The sequence below is a fragment of the Calidris pugnax genome, unplaced genomic scaffold (assembly GCF_001431845.1).
Source record: "Calidris pugnax isolate Ruff unplaced genomic scaffold, ASM143184v1 scaffold556, whole genome shotgun sequence".
NCBI lineage: Eukaryota > Metazoa > Chordata > Aves > Charadriiformes > Scolopacidae > Calidris > Calidris pugnax.
Genome location: NW_015092564.1, coordinates 75,788 through 96,214, shown reverse-complemented (window position 1 = coordinate 96,214; position 20,427 = coordinate 75,788). Strand labels below are relative to the sequence as shown.

The 20,427-nt window shown below is 46.0% G+C and overlaps 1 protein-coding gene across 1 annotated transcript in view; it reads right to left on the bottom strand.

The window, feature by feature from the left end:
* The window catches only part of HSD17B12 (hydroxysteroid (17-beta) dehydrogenase 12), an 82,316-nt gene that overhangs the window by 9,060 nt on the left and 52,829 nt on the right, over positions 1-20,427 (bottom strand). The window contains exons 6-7 of the mRNA XM_014962603.1: positions 10,046-10,080; positions 1,795-1,876 (exon numbers count right to left, since the gene is read on the bottom strand). Of these exons, the coding sequence (XP_014818089.1) occupies positions 1,795-1,876; positions 10,046-10,080 (117 nt within the window). The remainder of the gene's footprint in view (positions 1-1,794; positions 1,877-10,045; positions 10,081-20,427) is intronic.

Here is a 20,427-nt window from a genome sequence, read left to right as displayed (position 1 = left end):
TTGCACAGCCAAAGCCTGCTCACGTGCCTCAGCTGTCAAGAGGCATTTCAGAGAATTTCTGTTGATGGACAAGGGAGACAATCCAGAGATAAAGGATTAAAAAAGGTTAAGTTATTCAACACTTCTCTTGCCTTTGCACAGCCAAAGCCTGCTCACGTGCCTCTGCAGGCACCAGCTTTGATTAATGGAAGAGACAGGCAGAGGCAGCAACATTTTAAGAACTCCTCAGAGAACCTCGATGGAGACACCATGGATTCACTCAAGAGAGCTGAAGGAACTAGTCTGTATGTGTACAAGTCTGCTGTCTGCAGTATCTGAAGAATTATGGAAACTGAGGGAGGTCTCTAACCACTGGAAGCTCCTTGAAAAGGCAAGAATGATCCTTGAAGAATTATGGAAACTGAGGGAGGTCTCTGACCACTGGAAGAGGGCTAACGTATCCCTCCTTGAAAAGGCAAGAATGATCCCATCAGCTTTAACTCAGCTTGTGGAAAGATCATGGAGCCCTCCCCTTGGAAAGAATTTCTAACTACACAAAGGACAAGAAGATACACCAGAAACAGATTTACCAACAGCAAATCATGTTTGACCAAATTGCTATCTCCAATGGAGTGGATGAGCTTTGTAGATGAGGGAAACAGATTTTTAATATATATATATGTGTGTGTGTGTGGATACATTTTTACTTCACTAAAGCTTTTGATGCCATCTGCTGCAGCATTCTCACTTGAAAGTCGAGCTGAAAGGACAAACTGCTGGCCAAAGTGAAAATTGGCTGGACCACCAGGCTCAAAGGGCCATGATCAATATCTTGGCAACTGGCTGATAACAAGCAGAGAACCCTACAAAATCAATAAAAAAGCCCATATTCTTCTGTATCTCCTGGCAGTGACCTAGATGATGACACAAAGCACACCCTCATCCAACATTAGATGGAGCTGCTGACACGACAGAGCTTCAGTCCAGAGAGACCTGGAGAAACTTGATTATTGTTAAACATCATGAGATGTCTGGACTGGCACGGAGTGAGGTTCCAAGTTCCACCTACAGAGTGGGTTAACACCATGCCTTAATTTTGGTCAAGTAGCAGCCCTGCTGCAAAGAACCTGGAATTTATGGTGGCTTCCAGGGAGAAGATCAGCCAATAGTCCACACGCTGCCAAGAACATCGAAGGACATTCTAGGTTGCATTAGGAGGACATATAGTCAGCAGATCAAGGGAAGCTGACTATTTGGTGATGGTGAGGTCCTAGAGCTCTGTCCTTTCTCTTACCTGAAGTGCTAAATTTAAGGCAACTAATGAAAAAAGGAGGAAAAACGTTTGCTTCCAGCAAGCACCAGAAGAGTCCTACTTAAATAGATATATATACATTATATATATTGAAGATAGGCATCTTCAGTAAGATTAGGGAAAAATGTTTCAAAGGCAAAATAAGGAAGTGTGTTAAACTTCAGCTGATGTCACTTCTCAACCTCACACTAATCTTGCTTGATATTCTAGCATCCTTTTCAGTGTTATGTCACTTCTCAACCTCACACTAATCTTGCTTGATATTCTAGCATCATGCATGATGAAAGCAGAATGCATGATGAAATACATCAAATAGTTGTTTCCATGCCAGTTGCACTCATTTCTCTCTCAACCTTCCAGCTTCCACTATTGAAAAAAATTTTAAGTTAGAAACTCAGTACTTTTAGTTCATGAAAGCACCACTAGATGGACACCAAAACATTCATTGCTGTGGTGTTGGCTTGTGTTTGCCACTTGATTTCGGTGTGGAAAAGAACACTCACCTTGGTTGCGGAGTAAAGAGTCAGCAGGGGAGTTGGGTACATCCCAGCAGCTGAGGAGATATTCAGGATGACCCCTTTGGATCTGAAAGGCAGCAAAAACAAATCAGTATCGTGACATAAAGGAAACACCTTTCACATTTCATAAAATTACTGAAAGCCTAAAGAAAAAAACTTTAGGATGTGACCGAGATTAAGAGATCTTTCAAAAACACCCAACGAAATCCTAAATAAAAATTTCCCAATATGACTTAAAGCACAATATAAGCATTCAAGCAACTGGTGGAAATTGGGAATAACTCTTCAGGTCGATACAGCAAGAGAAGGAAGTTCCATACATACACATACACACACACACTGGGCTAAACGATAGGAATTTGGTTGAGTGAAGCTGGCACAAGCCCAAAAGGCAACTTCTAAATGTCAGGCTAAGGTGGCAGAAATGGCTGTACAAGTTTGTTGTGTAGTTTACACTTTGGTAATCCCTTTTATCTTCTGTAGGTTACTTCAGGATGGATCTTCAAGATAGGAAGTACCTGAACCTACTGCTCAAATAGAAGTGTTTTACTACAGCATGGAAGATATTCAGTGGATGAGTAGAGAAGGTAAGTTGTTTTACTGCTGTATGACAGCAACAGGGCCCGAGAGGTGATTGTCCCCCTGTACTGGGCACTGGTGAGGCCTCACCTCGAGTGCTGTGTCCAGTTTTGGGCCCCCTACCATAAAAAAGACATCGAGGTGCTGGAGCGGGTCCAGAGAAGGGCAACAAAGATGGTGAGGGGTTTGGAGAATAAGTCTTATGAGGAGAGGCTGAGGGAGCTGGGGGTGTTCAGCCTGGAGAAGAGGAGGCTGAGGGGAGACCTTCTCGGTCTCTCCAACTCCCTGAAAGGAGGGTGTAGAGAGATGGGGGTCGGTCTCTTCTCCCAAGTCACAGGCGACAGGACAAGAGGAAACGGCCTCAAGTTACTCCAGGGGAGGTTCAGGCTGGATATTAGGAAAAATTTTTTCACGGAAAGGGTTCTCAGGCATTGGAATGGGCTGCCCAGGGAGGTGGTTGAGGCACCATCCCTGGAGGTGTTCAAAAGACGGGTTGATGTAGTGCTGGGAGGTCTGGTTTAGTGATGATGCTCCTTGTTTGTTGTGTGGGTGTCTATTTTTGTCAGTTAGGTTGACGGTTGGACAAGATGATCTTTAAGGTCCCTTCCAACCTAGAAGATTCTGTGATTCTGTGATAATATCTAGGTAAGGGTACCAGTCTGAAACGAGCTACCACCCGCTCTGCTAAGCGCTTCCAAAGCATCTGCAGGTGGGACAGAAAGGAAGACTCTTGGATTTCTCACTCCACTGCCTGATTTTGAGCCTGTCTATTTCCATCACTAGTTTTACTTACAAAAACGGACATATCACAGAATCACAGAATGATCTGGGGTTGGAAGGGACCTCTGGAGATCATCCAGTCCAACCCCCTGCCACAGCAGGGCCACCCAGAGCAGGTCCCACAGGAACGTCTCCAGGTGGGGTTGGAATGTCTCCAAAGAAGGAGACTCCACCACCTCCCTGGGCAGCCTCTGCCAGGGCTCTGCCACCCTCACAGCAAAGAAGATTTTCCTCATGTTTAGGTGGAACTTCCTATATTCAAGTTTGTGCCCGTTCCCTCTTGTCCTGTCCCTGGGCACCACTGAAAAAAGCCTGGCCCCATCCTCCTGACACCCACCCTTGAAGTATTTATAGGTGTTGATCAGATCCCTCCTCAGCCTTCTCTTCTCCAGACTAAACAGCCCCAAGTCTCTCAGCCTTTCCTCATCAGAGAGATGCTCCAGGCCCCTCATCATCTTTGTAGCCTCTGCTGGACCCTCTCCAGCAATTCCCTGTCCTTCTGGAACTAGGGAGCCCAGAAATGGACCCAGTGCTCCAGATGGGGAATATCACAGAATGCTGTGGGGTTGGAAGGGACCTCTGGAGATCATCCAGTCCAACCCCAGAGCAGGTCCCACAGGAACGTGTCCAGGTGGGGTTGGAATGTCTCCAGAGAAGGAGACTCCACCACCTCCCTGGGCAGCCTCTGCCAGGGCTAGGTGGAAAGAAGAATTCATTTTAAAAGCTTCAGGCAAATTAAGGCAAGGACAGTGTTAGAAGGTGCTACCAGAGAGTCCCACACAGTGAAGGATGCATCTCTGCTGCTTCTTGCCCTGTCATAAATTCAAGCCACTTGCTGCTGCTGCCACAATGATTGAAGTAGCCCTCTTGAAAACAAACACCTGAGCTTAACCACCCCTTAAAAATTAAAACAACAATAACTCTTTGACAATCATGACAACAGATTCAAAGCAGCGTGGCTTCTGCCACGATACAAGCGTGAATTAAATCTGTGATTGATTCAGCTCCAGAAACGAGAGGGCTAACGGGACAGAAAAGCATCATTTCAGTCATTCAGGATTTCAAACCCCTTTTGCCGAGGTTCATCGCGTATTTCAGGGGTTACCTGCAAGGCTTGGGTGGGGAAATAAAGTAGCAGCGTGGATCAAAATATGCAGTATTGGAGAAAATGAGAGCACAAATGAATCACGAATTCTCACGACAGCAAAAGGTTAACAGTGATGCCAGAAGTTTCTCATCCCAAGACAGGTGGTGCTTGTGATATTTATTCATGAGCTCAAATGGGGATTAGCAGTGGAAATGAGTATTCGTGCCGTTTTTAAGAGATTACCAGATTGGAGAATACTATGAGGAAGTTTTTAAAGAGTGCAGACTGCTCTGTGAACAGACTATGGAATGGCAGATGAAAAAAAAAAAAAAAAAAGTCAGGATTAACAAAACCAACAATAGATGCTAAAGAAAATAACGTGAATTAATCACAAAACCTTGCAGGACTCGAAATCAACTCTCTGCTCCCTGGAAAACCCACACGAAGTCCACAGGGAGTTCTCCTTCGTGCAGCAGTCACCAAAACCAGCCCAAGAACAGGACAGAGCAGATCCACCACTACTGAAATGTGGTAGTACAGGCTACAGAACACCTCTATCCCTCCAAATATAGGGCAGAAATATTAAGAACCTGATGATTTAAGAAAGGGGGAAAGGAGAAAAAAACCAAAAAAACCCTGATACATCGATGAGGTGAAAAGATTGGTGCAATTTACCTACTTAAGAGACTATTAAGAGCAGCCATGATAAGAGTATACGGACTAATGAATGACAAAGATCAAGATCTTGATTTATCCTTTCAGAATACAAAAGAAAGATGACATTTATTTAAATGAAAGACTGAAATTTAGATCCGATAAAAGGAAGGGCTCTTCCCACGTTCAGGCTATGGGAGTTACTTGCCATAAAACTTAATTGGGGACAAAAGCTTAATAGGATTTGAAAAGGGGTAAGAATTTATGTGGATAAGCACGAGCCTCGTGCCTATAAAACAAACTGAAGCTTTAGAAGAGAGGGTGGTGTTCAGGCTGTAAAGCCCAGGTCCCCAGCGTTGGCTGGAGCACAGCTTTCCAGCTGCAGTGACCATCATCCAGGTGCAGTGAATTCCTGATTTGACCCTCCTGGAAACACAACAGATGAGAAGCAGCCCCTGGCAGAAGTTCCATGTATCCTTCTCTTTGAAGCAGTCAATGCCACTGTGGGTTTTGTGGTCGGTATATTTTTTTTAATTTATAAAGAAAACAGCCCTTAAAAACTCATGATTTAAAACCTCCAGATAAAAAGGAAACCCAGAAGAGGGCGTGTAGGGGGGACACTTCCAATTACTCCAATTACAATTTCGCTTCTTAGAGGAACTGCGGAAGAAAAACGAAGAACTGCACGAAGAAGAAATCACAGAATCTTCTAGGTTGGAAGGGACCTTAAAGATCATCTTGTCCAACCATCAACCTAATTTTGACAAAAATAAGCACCCGCACAACAAACAAGGAGCATCATCACTAAACCAGACCTCCCAGCACTACATCAACCCCTCTTTTGAACACCTCCAGGGATGGGGCCTCAACCACCTCCCTGGGCAGCCCATTCCAATGGCTGAGAACCCTTTCAGTGATAAAATTTTTCCTAATATCCAGCCTGAACCTCCCCTGGAGTAACTTGAGGCCGTTTCCTCTTGTCCTGTCGCCTGTGACTTGGGAGAAGAGACCGACCCCCACCTCTCTACACCCTCCTTTCAGGGAGTTGGAGAGAGCGAGAAGGTCTCCCCTCAGCCTCCTCTTCTCCAGGCTGAACACCCCCAGCTCCCTCAGCCTCTCCTCATAAGACTTGTGCCAAATGTTGGCTCCATCCAACTCAACTGAGTGCTTCAGAAGAAAAACAAACAAAAAAAAGAAATAAGAAAGTTGGTGAGGGTGAGGAGAGCAGGACCCACACCCTCACACCTCCCCATCATTCTACCTTAAGCGGTCCAGCGCCAGGGAGGCTATATTTAGCCATCTCCCCGTTGCTGTGGCAACCAGTGCCTGCTCCAGCTGCACGCCAAGTGGAAAGAGCAAGCTTCCTCTGTAATGTAATTATGCACTTGCTACTTCCCTGGCAATAAATACCATAGTTTGATATTTGTCTAGAAACAGCCAACTGATTTTTTTTTGGGGGGGGTGGTTGGGTTTTTTTTTTTTTCCTTTTTCCTTCCCAAAGACATCAAGCCTCAGTTTTTCGTTCTAGGAGTCTCCCACCTTAAGAAAATTTTCCAGAGGAACTGCTCATTTTAAGTGTAATAGGAAGCTGCAGATTATAAATTGTCACTTTGAGTGCTCAGAGCAGAGGGAGAGGAGCCGCGGCGGAGAATCTAAATGCCATTCCCAGAAGTGCCATTCATCTTATGTTTATGATAAATAAAAAAGCAACAGAACGCACCAAGATGCGGTTGTGTTTTCTCCTGACAGACCTGCATGCAAAGCATGTAAAATCTCCTCGATTTCTGTACTTGTCTTGTAATATAGTGCCAGAAAACCCATGCTCAAGTACTTAAAAAGTAGGCACTCTAGCTGCACGACGCTCCGGAGCGCTACGTCACGTCTAGCTCCCCGACACGCTATCCTAGCTGCAAAAAAAGTGAGGAACAAGGATGGGATTTCTAGTTTAGTGTTATTCTTAGAGCCTGGAGCCCTTTTTCCTAACCCTCTGTCCCACGTGAGCAATTGCTGGTCGGCCCGAAGAGCAGCCACCGCCTGGCCCTGCTCTGGGATTTGCCGGGCGGCCACGTCCCCCCGTGGTTACAGGCTCTTGACGGCGTTAATGGCCTGTGAGCTGTGACTGTGCAGGGGTTGGCAGCCTCAGACGGTGCTCCCGCTTGCTGCAATCACAAAACCAAACAGAAAAATAAAAAGGAAGCTTTTTTTTCAAATATATATATTTTTTTTTTTTAATCAGGACAGCAACCGAAGCCTCCATTCCCAGAAAAATAAAAAGGAAGCTTTTTTTTCAACTATATATTATTTTTTTTTCATCGGGACAGCAACCGAAGCCTCCATTCAAATTGAGCAGTCGTTCAAAGTGGCTCTTCACACACAGGAAAAAGTTCAAGATGGGTATTTCTTTTTTCTTTTTAACCACTATTAACCTTTTCTTTCCGAGCTTCTTTGAACATTTATTGGTGAGACTCCCGAGGTAATCGTGTAGTTAAGAGAAGTGAGAAGAAACGCGACGTGGTGTGCTCAAGGGCAGGCAGAACTACAAGCCAGCAGGATCCTGGTTTGCTGCCTTTCATTCAAATCAGTTAAAAAACAGAAAAAAAAAACACCTCTGTAAGTAGAGGCTGCATCATGCTGTCCTGAGAAGCTGAAGTGATCAGAGAATCATAGATCTAACCTCTAGGTTCAACTCTGCCAAATGGATAACCACCACATTTCTTTAGACAGGGAAGAAACTGAGGCCAAAAAAATTTGGTAGAGCTTCAAAGTTCCAAAAAATTGACAACAAACCCACGTTAAATCCTTCAAAAGTAGAATGGTTTTGGGCACGTGGGCATCTTCAGAGGGTAGTGGTTTCACAAAAGGCAGGTCCCTTTATCTATCACTAACAGTACACGAGCAAGGAGTAACTTTTGACTTGCAAGCCCTGAGTGGCCACCACCACTGTATCATCCTCATCCTCTGCTCCAGCTTTATCAGGAAATAAAGCAGAGCTCTGTCTTGGGGCTTCTTTTCTAACTCAAGCTTCTTTACGTGAAATAACTCATTCTTATCTCCCGATTAACTGGAAAATCTAAGCTTGCCCTCACCCTGATGCCCTCAAAGGGCAGGCAGAACTACAAGCCAGCAGGATCCTGGTTTGCTGCCTTTCATTCAAATCAGTTAAAAAACAGAAAAAAAAAACACCTCTGTAAGTAGAGGCTGCATCATGCTGTCCTGAGAAGCTGAAGTGATCAGAGAATCATAGATCTAACCTCTAGGTTCAACTCTGCCAAATGGATAACCACCACATTTCTTTAGACAGGGAAGAAACTGAGGCCAAAAAAATTTGATAGAGCTTCAAAGTTCCAAAAAATTGACAACAAACCCACGTTAAATCCTTCAAAAGTAGAATGGTTTTGGGCACGTGGGCATCTTCAGAGGGTGGTGGTTTCACAAAAGGCAGGTCCCTTTATCTCTCACTAACAGTACACGAGCAAGGAGTAACTTTTGACTTGCAAGCCCTGAGTGGCCACCACCACTGTATCATCCTCATCCTCTGCTCTAGCTTTATCAGGAAATAAAGCAGAGCTCTGTCTTGGCTCTTCTTTTCTAACTCAAGCTTCTTTATGTGAAATAACTCATTCTTATCTCCCGATTAAGTGGAAAATCTAAGCTTGCCCTCACCCTGATGTGCTGGACACCGACTCCCCACCAACCACTGGCTCTGACAGTTTGTACCCACGAAGAAACTTTGGTTTAGAGGTGAAACGCTCCCTCTGGGGAGCACTTGAATTCAAGTGGGCAACACTTGAATTAACTGCATCCCAATCCGCAGTGAAGATTCCCAGACAGTGGAAGGACACAAGAAATACCAATTTTTTTTTCCTTAATCTTTGTTGGCTCGGGAGCTCTGCCCCATACAGATGCTCCTCCTGCAGCATTCCTTTGGAGGCAATTCCAAGGTGACTGTTGCGCGTGGTTCTACACAGCTTTCACACAGAATCACACAGAATCATAGTGGTTGGAAGGGACCTCAGAGATCATCGAGTCCAACCAACAAAAAAAAAAAAAAAAAAAAAAAAAAAAAACCAAAAACCACAAACCACCACCTAAAAACACAACAACAACCACCAAACCAAAAACCATCACCCACCCACACAGCACCCCACCACAAACCAGTAATCTTGGGCATTGAGCATGCCCTGAAGAACCATGTCTACACGTTTCTTAAATACCTCCAGGGATGGTGACTCCACCACCTCCCTGGGCAGCCCATTCCAATGCTGGATAACCCTTTCAGTAAAGAAATGTTTCCTAATATCCAACCTGAACTTCCCCTGGCGCAACTTGAAGCCATTACCCCTTGTCCTGTCATCTGTAACTTGGGAGAAGAGACCAACCTCCGAAGGTCTCCCCTCAGTCTCCTCTTCCCCAGACTGAACAACCCCAGTTCCCTCAGCCTCTCCTCGTAAGACTTGTGCTCCAGACCCATGCTTCCTCATAACACAAGTGTAGCTGGGACCTGACTTTGGGCTAGCACCGCGACAGAGATGGCCAACAGCCTGGGACAGTCAACGGCAGCCAAAAACCAGCCTGGAGGGACCACATGGAACCCGTGCACCTTTTAGTGTCACCTGGGAGCCAGCTGAGAAGTCAGTTCACGTCTTCCACGGCGACAGCGGTGTGCATTAACTCTTATTTTAAAGAGCTGGTCTCCTCAATTCTACTTTTCCAAACGCTCACAGCCTTTCCTCAATATACCTCCTACTGTATAATGAGAACATATTCTTTGCATCCATTTTACTTACAATGACTTAGAGAAATAGCCTTAAGAAGGTTATTCCCAGGAACTGTAACCACCCCCTCAGAATAGCAGGTTGTTGAGTTAGTGCCGATGAGTCAGACGGGCTTTTTAATTCTGTTCTAAAAGGAATCACCACAACAGTGGAGAAGGGAGAGGAAAAATAAAAAGGGAATTGAGTGGAAAAGGCTTCCACCGTCTGATGATTCATGCCCCATCAGCGTGACTCACCCAGCATTACTCTGCCATTAAAACATGGAGACTAGGCTGATTAGTCACAGTAATGAATTTTTCAAGAAAGGATTCTCCCCTATAAATAATGATGACTTTGTCTGGATAGTGGTAGTGTGACTCACCTTTCCACCATGCCGGGCAGCACCAGTCGTGTCATCTGCAAAAGGAAAAAAAAAAAAAAAAATAGAAAGAAAACATTCCTGATGGCTGAGAACACAGACAGCAGACAGGCAGAGGGCAAGGGAAGCCTTCTCCTCCTCCTCCTCCCAGGAGCAGCTGCCACCCCCTCCACCCCAACCCAGGACCAGGGGAAGCAGAGACCATACTTTGCGTAGGCAGGTTATTTTTATTCTACCTGGACGACTTTGGCTCTGTCAAGTAATGTGTGTGTGTGTGTGTGTGTGTGCACTGAATCTGGTGAACCTACCCAGCTGGTAGCAGAAGTACAGTCAGAGTAAATAAATAAAAAAAATAATAATAAAAAAAAGAAGTGTTTTCACTGCTCTGCAGCATCCGTGGCCTCCAAAGAACATTAGAGGACCCGAGTACTAGGGTGACACCTCTGATCTTTCTCTCCCCGCAAAAAAAAGCATCTGTCTTCCTCAAGACTGACTAAATTTGCCACCCTTTGCCAAGCCTCAAGACAATATCCAGTGCGTTTTAGCCAGGCTCAGTGAACTGCTGATTTTATGCTCCAACTAAATTGTGGAGCAGCAAGAGCACTGGAAAGAACTAGTGACGATAAGTTTCCTACCTTATGTTACCTATGGAAAACATATAGAATCATAGACATGACTAGGTTGGGAGGGACCTTTAAGATCATCTAGTCCAACCATCAACCTAACTCTGATAAAAACCATCACTAAACCATATCTCTAAGCACTATGTCAACCCAGCCATTGAAAACCTCCAGGGATGGTGCCTCAACCCCTTCCCTGGGCAGCCCATTCCAAGGCTTCAGAACCCTTTCTGTGTAAACATTTTTCCTAATATTTTTAAGACCCCAAAAGATATTTTTTTTTTGCTGATTACACAGATGTTTTCACACTGAAAAGGAGTGTGAAAGGAGCCTGGCAAACCCCCTCCACTGCTCTGGAACCTCCTGCCTTCGCTATGACTCTGAGCAATCCATCTCCAACCTGGCTGAAGGATTCTCCAGAGCAGTAATCCTAAACCAAGCCTCCCAGTTTGCAGACGGAGTAGCTCTGACAAGGGGAAACAAATCAAGTATCAATCCAAACTTTGACAAAATTTTATTTTTCCTACTACTAATTACTACTGTTCTAAAATGCGATTTAAATCCAAAATCTCTCCCTTTAAGAAGTAACGCTGTTGAAGTTTAGCTTCTGCCAAAACCCTTACCCAGCCCTGTTAATAAATGTCATGTCCCTGACACCCAAGACAGATCAGACAAGAAATATAAATTATTACCACTTTTCACATCTTTAAAAGGTGTTCCAACAAAGTTCTTGAGAACACCGGTGAGGAGGGGACAATAAAACACTAATAGCACCAAAATGTAAGGGTACTCCCACTGATACCAAATTACCCCGAGAGCTTAAAACATGAGACATTTGAGTAGTATGGGAGAAAAAAAAAAAAAAAACCAACACAAAAAAAAAGAAATCAGCATATCTAGGAGCACAAAACATCCGTAAGCACTTTTATTCCAAGGAAACAAATCTTTGGAATAGCAAATAATTGTAGCAAGCTGTTCATATTACTATCACCACCACGTTAGCCCTCACATATGACTGAATCTGATTTTTGGGGAGATGTTGTTGTGATTTTTAATTAGAAAACATATTCCTGGAAGGGTAAAGGAGAAAAATCACAAAAGAAAACAAACTTTCAGTTGATGGCAACTGACGCACAAGAAAATAGGTAGAAAAGGGCTGTGTTTTGTATTTTACTGGCATTTCTCACTTAGAATAATTCTGCCATCAGCCATTCTGCATGACAGCTTCAATGAGGGACCGTACGGGCAGGAGTCGAACGGACCTTACCCTCATGAAGTTGGCTGGGGACATTATTTAATTCTCAGCGCTGCCCCAGAAGCCAAACTAAGGATTCAGAGTTGGTAAACATCACCAAGCTCAACAGGGTTGGTCTCTTTTCCCAAGGAACAAGTGATGGGACAAGAGGAAACGGCCTCAAGTTGCACCAGGGGAGGTTCAGATTGGAGATTAGAACAATTTCTTCATGGAAAGGGTTCTGAAGCCTTGGAATGGGCTGCCCAGGGAAGGGGTTGAGGCACCATCCCTGGAGGTGTTCAAAAGCCGGGTTGCCATAGTGCTTAGAGACATGGGTTAGTGATGGGTTTTATCAGAGTTAGGTTGATGGTTGGACTAAATGATCTGAAAGGTCCCTTCCAACCTGGACAATTCTATGATTCTATGAAACAGATGCAACTTCAAAAAGCCTCCAACCTAGACTCCATAGTCTACAGCCTATAGTCTAAGACTTCGGAGCTTTTCATACACTAACGCTTCAGAGGAGATGTGGAAGCAACTATTTATTTTATTAGCAAAGGATAAAGAATGCTTTGGGCTGGTTTTAAGGCTAGCTCAAGACAGGCAGGTCTTTTATGATCTCTCCCACAGATCCCTTGACAAAAAGCAGCGTATGGTTTCTTGCCTCTGAAGGCAGCCTAAAGCTGTGCATCACTCCACAGATGGACACAGGGATGTGGACTGCCATTGCCTTCCCTCAGGCAACCCCTAAATGCTCTGAAAAAAACAGTAGAGGTTCTCCCATCGTAACACAGAAGGGACCCCACATTCAAAACAACTTTGTCATAAATCCACAAAAAATGCAATTCAGGGTCTCAATCCCAACTACAACCCACCGAGCAGCTCTAAGAGAGTACCACGAACCCGCTGGTTACTGCTGATATCCAAATGAGAGCATAGAAAATCAGACTACAATAATTGTTTGACTTCTATAAATGTAAAATAAACTATGAAGCCTTTGACAGCTGAGATATTACAATAGGTACCCAGGGGAGGTCGAAAACAAGAAGTGTCTCACCACCAGCTGCGTTAAATAGTCTGTTCCTAAAGTTCAGCTGGACAGGCAATCAGAGTGTTGGGGTATTTTTTCCCCTCCACAGAAGAAAACAGAGAGCAAAACTGGATTTCATACTCAGTATCACTTCCATTTGTTTCCATTAAAATCAGTAGTTGGAGGGAATTTCCAACATCTGTGAAATAGGGCAAAACTGGTTTTCCTATCTGTATTTTTACATCTTGCGTGAAAAGAGATAGAGGAACATTCAGTGTCTTTAGGTACAGAAAAAAATGTATTTTTACATCTTGCGTGAAAAGAGATATAGGAATATTCAGTGTCTTTAGGTACAGAAAAAAATACTTTTTTTTTTTAAAAAAAAAAGAAAAAGAATAAAATAACAGAAGGCAGCTCTGAGTCAGCCTCACCTCACCCAGCCAAGTCCACGCTCAGACTGTTCCAGCAGCGCAAGAGCTCGATCGGAAAAATGCTGGCAGGGCCCTTCTGCGGCCCCATTCGGGTCTGACAAATTTATATGTTGTACACACACAAATTCCCAGCATTAATTCAAATCCAACCATCTAGAGCAGAAATGGAGTTTTGCCCCAAACAAGCGTCCGTCCGTGCTCGCATTGAGCTTTATCCAAAATTGCGAAACAAGTCAACGCTCTTGCCCTTCATCTCCAACGTGCCATTTCTGAAACGGGCAGCTCGACAACAAACCTCTAGAATTGAATAAACATCTTCCAGATAAAGACTCCAAATTTTAGTAGGTCTTCTTTAGAGACAGCTAGTTCTGTAATGGGGTGTATTTCATAAATGCCAAAGGACTGAAAAATTAGCACGGTAGATGGCGGAGAGCTCTACGATGGCGTTTGTTTCTCTGAAGGCAATCTAATCAAGGTAGAAGAAAGCTGGGGAGAAGCTACAGGAGAGGTTGGGAACTACCCTAAGAGGAGCACCTTCAAGTTAGTGGTGACTGAACTCCCTCACGTAACCATTTTTCAGAAGGAACACTACCTTCCCAGCAGTGCCAGTGAGGGACTTCAAAATGTGGATGTTCCCAACACTCTGAAGACTCACTAATCTTTTACAGGCAGCTATCGTTTCTTGATGTCCCTTTATCTGCAACTGCATTTCACAGAACCACAGAATGATACAGGGTAGGAAGGGACCTCTGGAGATCATCCAGTCCAACCCCCTGCCACAGCAGGGCCACCCACAGCAGGTCCCACAGGAACGTGTCCAGGTGGGGTTTGAATGTCTCCAGAGAAGGAGACTCCACCACCTCCCTGGGCAGCCTCTGCCAGGGCTCTGCCACCCTCACAGCAAAGAAGTTCCTCCTCATGTTGAGGTGGAACTTCTTATGTTCAAGTTTGTGCCCGTTCCCTCTTGTCCTGTCCCTGGGCACCACTGAAAAAACCTTTATGGATGTTGATCAGATCCCCCCTCAGCCTTCTCTTCTCTAGACTGAAAAGCCCCAAGTCCCTCAGCCTCTCCTCATCAGAGAGATGCTCCAGGTCCCTCATCATCTCTGTAGCCCTCTGCTGTCCCCTCTCCAGCAGTTCCCTGTCCTTCTTGAACTGGGGAGCCCAGAACTGGACCCAGTGCTCCAGATGGGGCCTCCCCAGGGCAGAGCAGAGGGGCAGGATGACCTCCCTCCACCTGCTGGGCACACTCTTCCTGATGCCCCCCAGGATGCCATTGGCCTTCTTGGCCACCAGGGCCCATTGCTGGCTCATGGGCATCCTGTTGTCCACCAGGACTCCCAGGTCTTTCTCCTCAGAGCTGCTCTCCAGCAGGTCACCCCAACCTGTCCTGGTGCAGGGGGTTATTCCTCCCCAGGTGCAGCACCTGCACTTGCCCTTGTTGAACTTCATCAGGTTCTCCTCTCCACCCACCTCTCCTTTTATTACATGCCTGGCAAGCACTGGTTGTATGGTCCACTCTTCCTCACCACACCTGTCTCCTACCTTCTAACTGTGGACAAAGGAACACCACTTTTAGTCTAAAGAAGCAGAGTTTCCTAATTGCAGACACAAAAATGCACAGCTCTACGGCTAGATCTATGTTCTAAAACAGGTGCTCCACTTAAAAGCTTCTATTAGAGGACTAACAAATAATTAGAAGCTGTATTTCCAGTGTTTTCTCTTTAGAAAAAAAAGTTTCTTAGAACGTTTTAGAAAAGCCATCTTCCATTCCTAGTGATCACGGAGTTGTAGTCCTTTCTCACTCCGATCCATCCTCTCCACCCAGCTCTCCTTTTATTACATGCCTGGCAAGCACTGGTTGTATGGTCCACTCTTCCTCACCACACCTGTCTCCTACCTTCTAACTGTGGACAAAGGAACACCACTTTTAGTCTAAAGAAGCAGAGTTTCCTAATTGCAGACACAAAAATGCACAGCTCTACGGCTAGATCTATGTTCTAAAACAGGTGCTCCACTTAAAAGCTTCTATTAGAGGACTAACAAATAATTAGAAGCTGTATTTCCAGTGTTTTCTCTTTAGAAAAAAAAGTTTCTTAGAACGTTTTAGAAAAGCCATCTTCCATTCCTAGTGATCACGGAGTTGTAGTCCTTTCTCACTCCGATCCAAGCAATAGCTCAGGAGTAGGGCTTAGGGAAAGAATAATAATTTGTAAAGTCTGGAATACCTTTCAAGGGATACCCACTCAGACTGCTCAAATACAGAAAAAAAGCTGAGGCCAATATTCCAAGTCATCTTTCACAAATTAGGGGCCACGGAATTGTTACCCAAAGCCAGAAAATCAGGCAATAACCCACGTGGAAGCTCATGAACCAGGAAGGGGCAGGGGAACGTACAGAGGGAACTACAAATTTAACATGACACAAGCCCCTGGTCGTTGTCAGTGACTTTTCTTTGAGCAACATTTTAAGGAGAGATTCCCTATTTATTTATTTTATTTCCCTATTTCGAGCCACAAGCTTTCAGGGTCCAGTTTGTAAGGGAAAGCTCTCAAAATAAGCATCTTCTCCTCCCCCCTCCTTGGCTTTATGTAGGGAAAAGACTACTCAAGGCTGAACTTTCTCTTTTCAAGATATGGAATACGTATTTGTCTCAATCCCAAATCTACAAAAAGCCACCTAACTCCAGGATTTCCTCAATTTTCCCTAGTTGATTGTACTTCGAAGGAAAAATCCCAAAAGCTTCCCTGATGAATGCTGAAAAGTATTTATCACAGTGACATTTCCCTTGTTCCAGCTCCCCGTGTATCACGCTCTCCAGTTCACAGTCAGCAAGGTGGGAACCCACAGCATCTAACATCTCCCTCTGGACCACCTGAATGACATTCATGACCACCTTCACACAACACTTGCTTCTCTTCCAAGCGCTGGCAGCCGTCCTTCTCTGTTAAAAACTTGGATTATGGACTTGGCTAAATCATCATCCCCCCCACCTTTGATTATGACTTTGAATCTAAAGGTAAAGACACTCGTTGACTGGAAAACACACACACAGAGTGATTTTTTCTCACAAGTCAGGGTTGCCACTACCCTCAGAATTGTGTTCCACTTACTGTGATCCTCTCCAACACACAGCAACACAAAACATGCACAAAGGTTTCTAGCAGGGCAGGAGGAACTATCACAGAATCATACAATGGTTTGGGTTGGAAGGGACCTTAAAGATCACCCAGATCCAACCCCCTGCCCTGGGCAGGGACACCTCCCACCAGACCAGGTTGCTCCAAGCCCCATCCAGCCTGGCCTTGAACCCCTCCAGGGATGGGGCAGCCACAGCTTCTCTGGGCAACCTGGGCCAGGCTCTCACCACCCTCACACCAAAGAATTTCATCCTGAGATCTCATCTCAACCTCCCCTCTTTCAGTTCAAAACCTGTTTCCCCTCATCCTATGGCTCCCCTCCCTGATCCAGAGTCCCTCCCCATCTCTCCTGGAGCCCCTTGAGGGACTGGAAGGGGCTCTAAGGTCTCCCCGGAGCCTTCTCTTCTCCAGGCTGAACCCCCCCAACTCTCTCAGCCTGTCCTCACAGCAGAGGGGCTCCAGCCCCCGGAGCATCTTCGTGTCCTCCTCTGGCCCCATTCCAACAGGTCCATGTCCTTCCTGTGCTGAGGACTCCAGAGCTGGACACAGAGCTCCAGGTGGGGTCTCCCCAGAGCGGAGCAGAGGGGCAGAATCCCCCCCTGGCCCTGCTGGGGATGCAGCCCAGGATGGGGTTGTGTTTCTGGGCTGTGAGCCCACGTTGCCAGCTCACGTTGAGCTTCTCACCCACCAACACCCCCAAGTCCTTCTCCTCAGGGCTGCTCTCCAGCCATTCTCCGCCCAACCTGTATTTGTGCCTGGGATTGCTGTGACCCAGGTGCAGGACCTTGCACTTGGCCTGGTTGAACTTCATGAGGTTTGCACGGGCCCATCTCTCCAGCCTGGCCAGGTCCCATCTATCTCACTTTCTGGCAAGTTCCCTTACAGACAGGGCACCACCCCGCAGGAGCCCATCCAAACCCTCACGGGAGAGAGATATGTCATTTCTAACTGTTTTACAGGATTTTTGCTCCCCAGGCTTTTCTTCTTTCTACGCACAGGTCTGCAAAAGAGTATTTCCCCTCCTCAAATATACCACCTGCTTCTCCCCCTTTCAGTTTTCTATCAGTTGCGGGTTTTGTTGGCTTTTGGAGGTTGTTTTTTCCCTTAAACTCACCTTTTCAGACTTCATGGTTGTTTCCTTGTCCTTCCTGGGATTCACAACCTGCTATGACTCCCCTCCCGCTCCTCTTCCCTTAGGAGGGCAGCTGACACTGCATCTCTCAGTTCAACACAGGCCATTTATGCATTTGGAAGTCTTAAGCAAATTAAGACTTAACCTTCTCAAATACAGTGATGATCAAAATCCTCAGTCTTGTAGGTCTATGATCCCTTTGTACCTAACGCTCAGCGTAGAACCCCAAGCCAGGTGACCAAAGTGAAGACCAGCACAGACACCAAGGCACATACACCTCCTGTACGTACAAGGTATGGCATTTACTCTCCCCCTTCTCTCTTAATGCCCATTTCCAGCCTGCAAGCCTCAAATTTACATTCCCCCTGCAACGTAATAGCTCCCAAACCGATCCAGCTCCTTGCTCAACCAACCATGAAGCCAGCACTCCCTCAGCCATTGAGTCCTGCTCATTTTGGGAGAGAGCACAAGTCCATGCCTCGCTCCCAACGCAATCAGCGCATCGCCATCCTGCAAACTGAAATATATTCTTCTCAGGAAGAAATTTTTTACTCTGAGGGTGGAGAGACACTGGAACAGGTTGCCCAGAGAAGCTGTGGCTGCCCCATCCCTGGAGGGGTTCAAGGCCAGGCTGGAGGGGGCTTGGAGCAACCTGGTCTGGTGGGAGGTGTCCCTGCCCAGGGCAGGGGGTGGCACTGGATGATCTTTAAGGTCCCTTCCAACCCGAACCTTTCTATGATTCTATATCGGCCTTGCTTTTCCTCACGTACCAAGTATCTCCTGCAGCTTCCATAGGAGAAAGGAGGGCTCCCTGAAGTAAGGGAAACAATTCCCTGTGCTCGTTACCTACTCCCTTTTCCCACTGGACAGCAAGTCCAGCATCCTTGGCTTTCAGCACGTTCATCCAACAGCCAAATCAACCTGAATTGTTTTTTCCGGGTGAAATCCAAGGATGTAGCACACAAAGGCGAAGTCACACAAGGAGATGCAGTTGATACAAATGAAATCTACACAGAGCAATTCTCATTTTGGCTCTTCAACACTTGCTGGTGAGTGGAAAAACCACCAGGACTTTTACAGAATCACAGAACGCTATGGGGTTGGAAGGGACCTCTGGAGATCATCCAGTCCAACCCCCTGCCAGAGCAGGGCCACCCACAGCAGGTCCCACAGGAACGTGTCCAGGAGGGGTTTGAATGTCTCCAGAGAAGGAGACTCCACCACATCCCTGGGCAGCCTCTGCCAGGGCTCTGCCACCCTCACAGCAAAGAAGTTCCTCCTCATGTTTAGGTGGAACTTCTTATGTTCAAGTTTGTGCCCGTTCCCTCTTGTCCTGTCCCTGGGCACCACTGAAAAAAGACCAGCCCCATCCTCCTGACACCCACCCTTGAAGGATTTATAGGTGTTGATCAGATCCCTCCTCAGCCTTCTCTTCTCCAGACTAAACAGACCCAAGTCCTTCAGCCTCTCCTCATGAGAGACATGTTCTCATCTTCTCATCAGAGATATGTTCCTGTCCCTCATCATCTTTGTAGCCCTCTGCTGTACCCCCTCCAGCTGTTATTTTATTCAATGTCAGAAATATGTTCAGTTTGTGTCTCAAAATGCAATGAGATGTCAAAGAAGTAGAATGCAAACCCACGTTACCTAAACTGCCACCAACAATCATTAAAGAAAAGTGCTGCTTTTTAAATCCCCCCCCCAGAAGCTGGAGATGAGATTGTGACAGGCACCAGGAAACTTTTCATATTACCCCATCTTCTTCCTCATGTATCTGTCAACTCAATCTTTGTAAAAGGCTCCATTAAGTCTCAAGCTTTCCTAAAAAAATACCACAAATATGGCATCAACAAGACCCTTTTTGTATATTATATGAAGAAGGCAGTAGCTCCTGCACTGCACATCACTACGAAAAGGGGACATTTTCCAGCAGGCTGAAAAAGAACCTACTGTGGTGGTGGTTGGTGAGGTATTTTTAACCAATATTTTACAAGATGTGAGATTTCCAACCTGGTTTAGGTAGTTTTATGTAGCTTGTCTTCAGTGGTGTACAGGGGGCTTTGAAGGTAGATCACAGCAATCACAACACTTCATTGCACCACTGTGTGGGGGTCATGAGTGGACCTGAGTCAACACCTCTCTGAGGACGTGATGGGGACAGAGAGCATGGAACACGATTTGGGAAAGAAACATGTTTAAAAGCTCTGATGGGAAACAAGTTCTCAAACATTAGGGAAAATTTCAGAGCGTTAGGTCCCTTAGGGTTGGGAAAAGTGTTAAACAGCAGGACCGATAAGGTCCAGAGAGGTGATTCTGCCACTTTACTCTGCTCTGGTGAGACCTCACCTGGAGTATTGTGTGCAGGTCTGGAGCCCTCAATAGAAGAAGGACATGGACCTGATGGAGAGGGTCCAGAGGAGGGCCACAAGGATGATCAGGGGGATGGAGCACCTCTGCTACGAGGACAGGCTGAGGGAGCTGGGGTTGTTCAGCTGGAGAAGAGGAGGCTCCGGGGAGACCTAATAGCAGCCTTCCAGTACCTGAGGGGGCCTACAGGAAGGCTGGGGAGAACCTGTTTAGAAAGGCCTGCAGTGACAGGACGAGGGGCAATGGCTTCAAGCTGGAGGGGAACAGATTTAGACTGGAGATGAGGAGAGGGTTCTTCACTGTGAGGGTGGTGGAGCACTGGAACAGGTTGCCCAGGGAGGTGGTTGAGGCCCCATCCCTGGAGATATTCAAGGAGAGGCTCGACGAGGCCCTGGACAACCTGGTCTAGTTGGGGGTGTCCCTGCTGACTG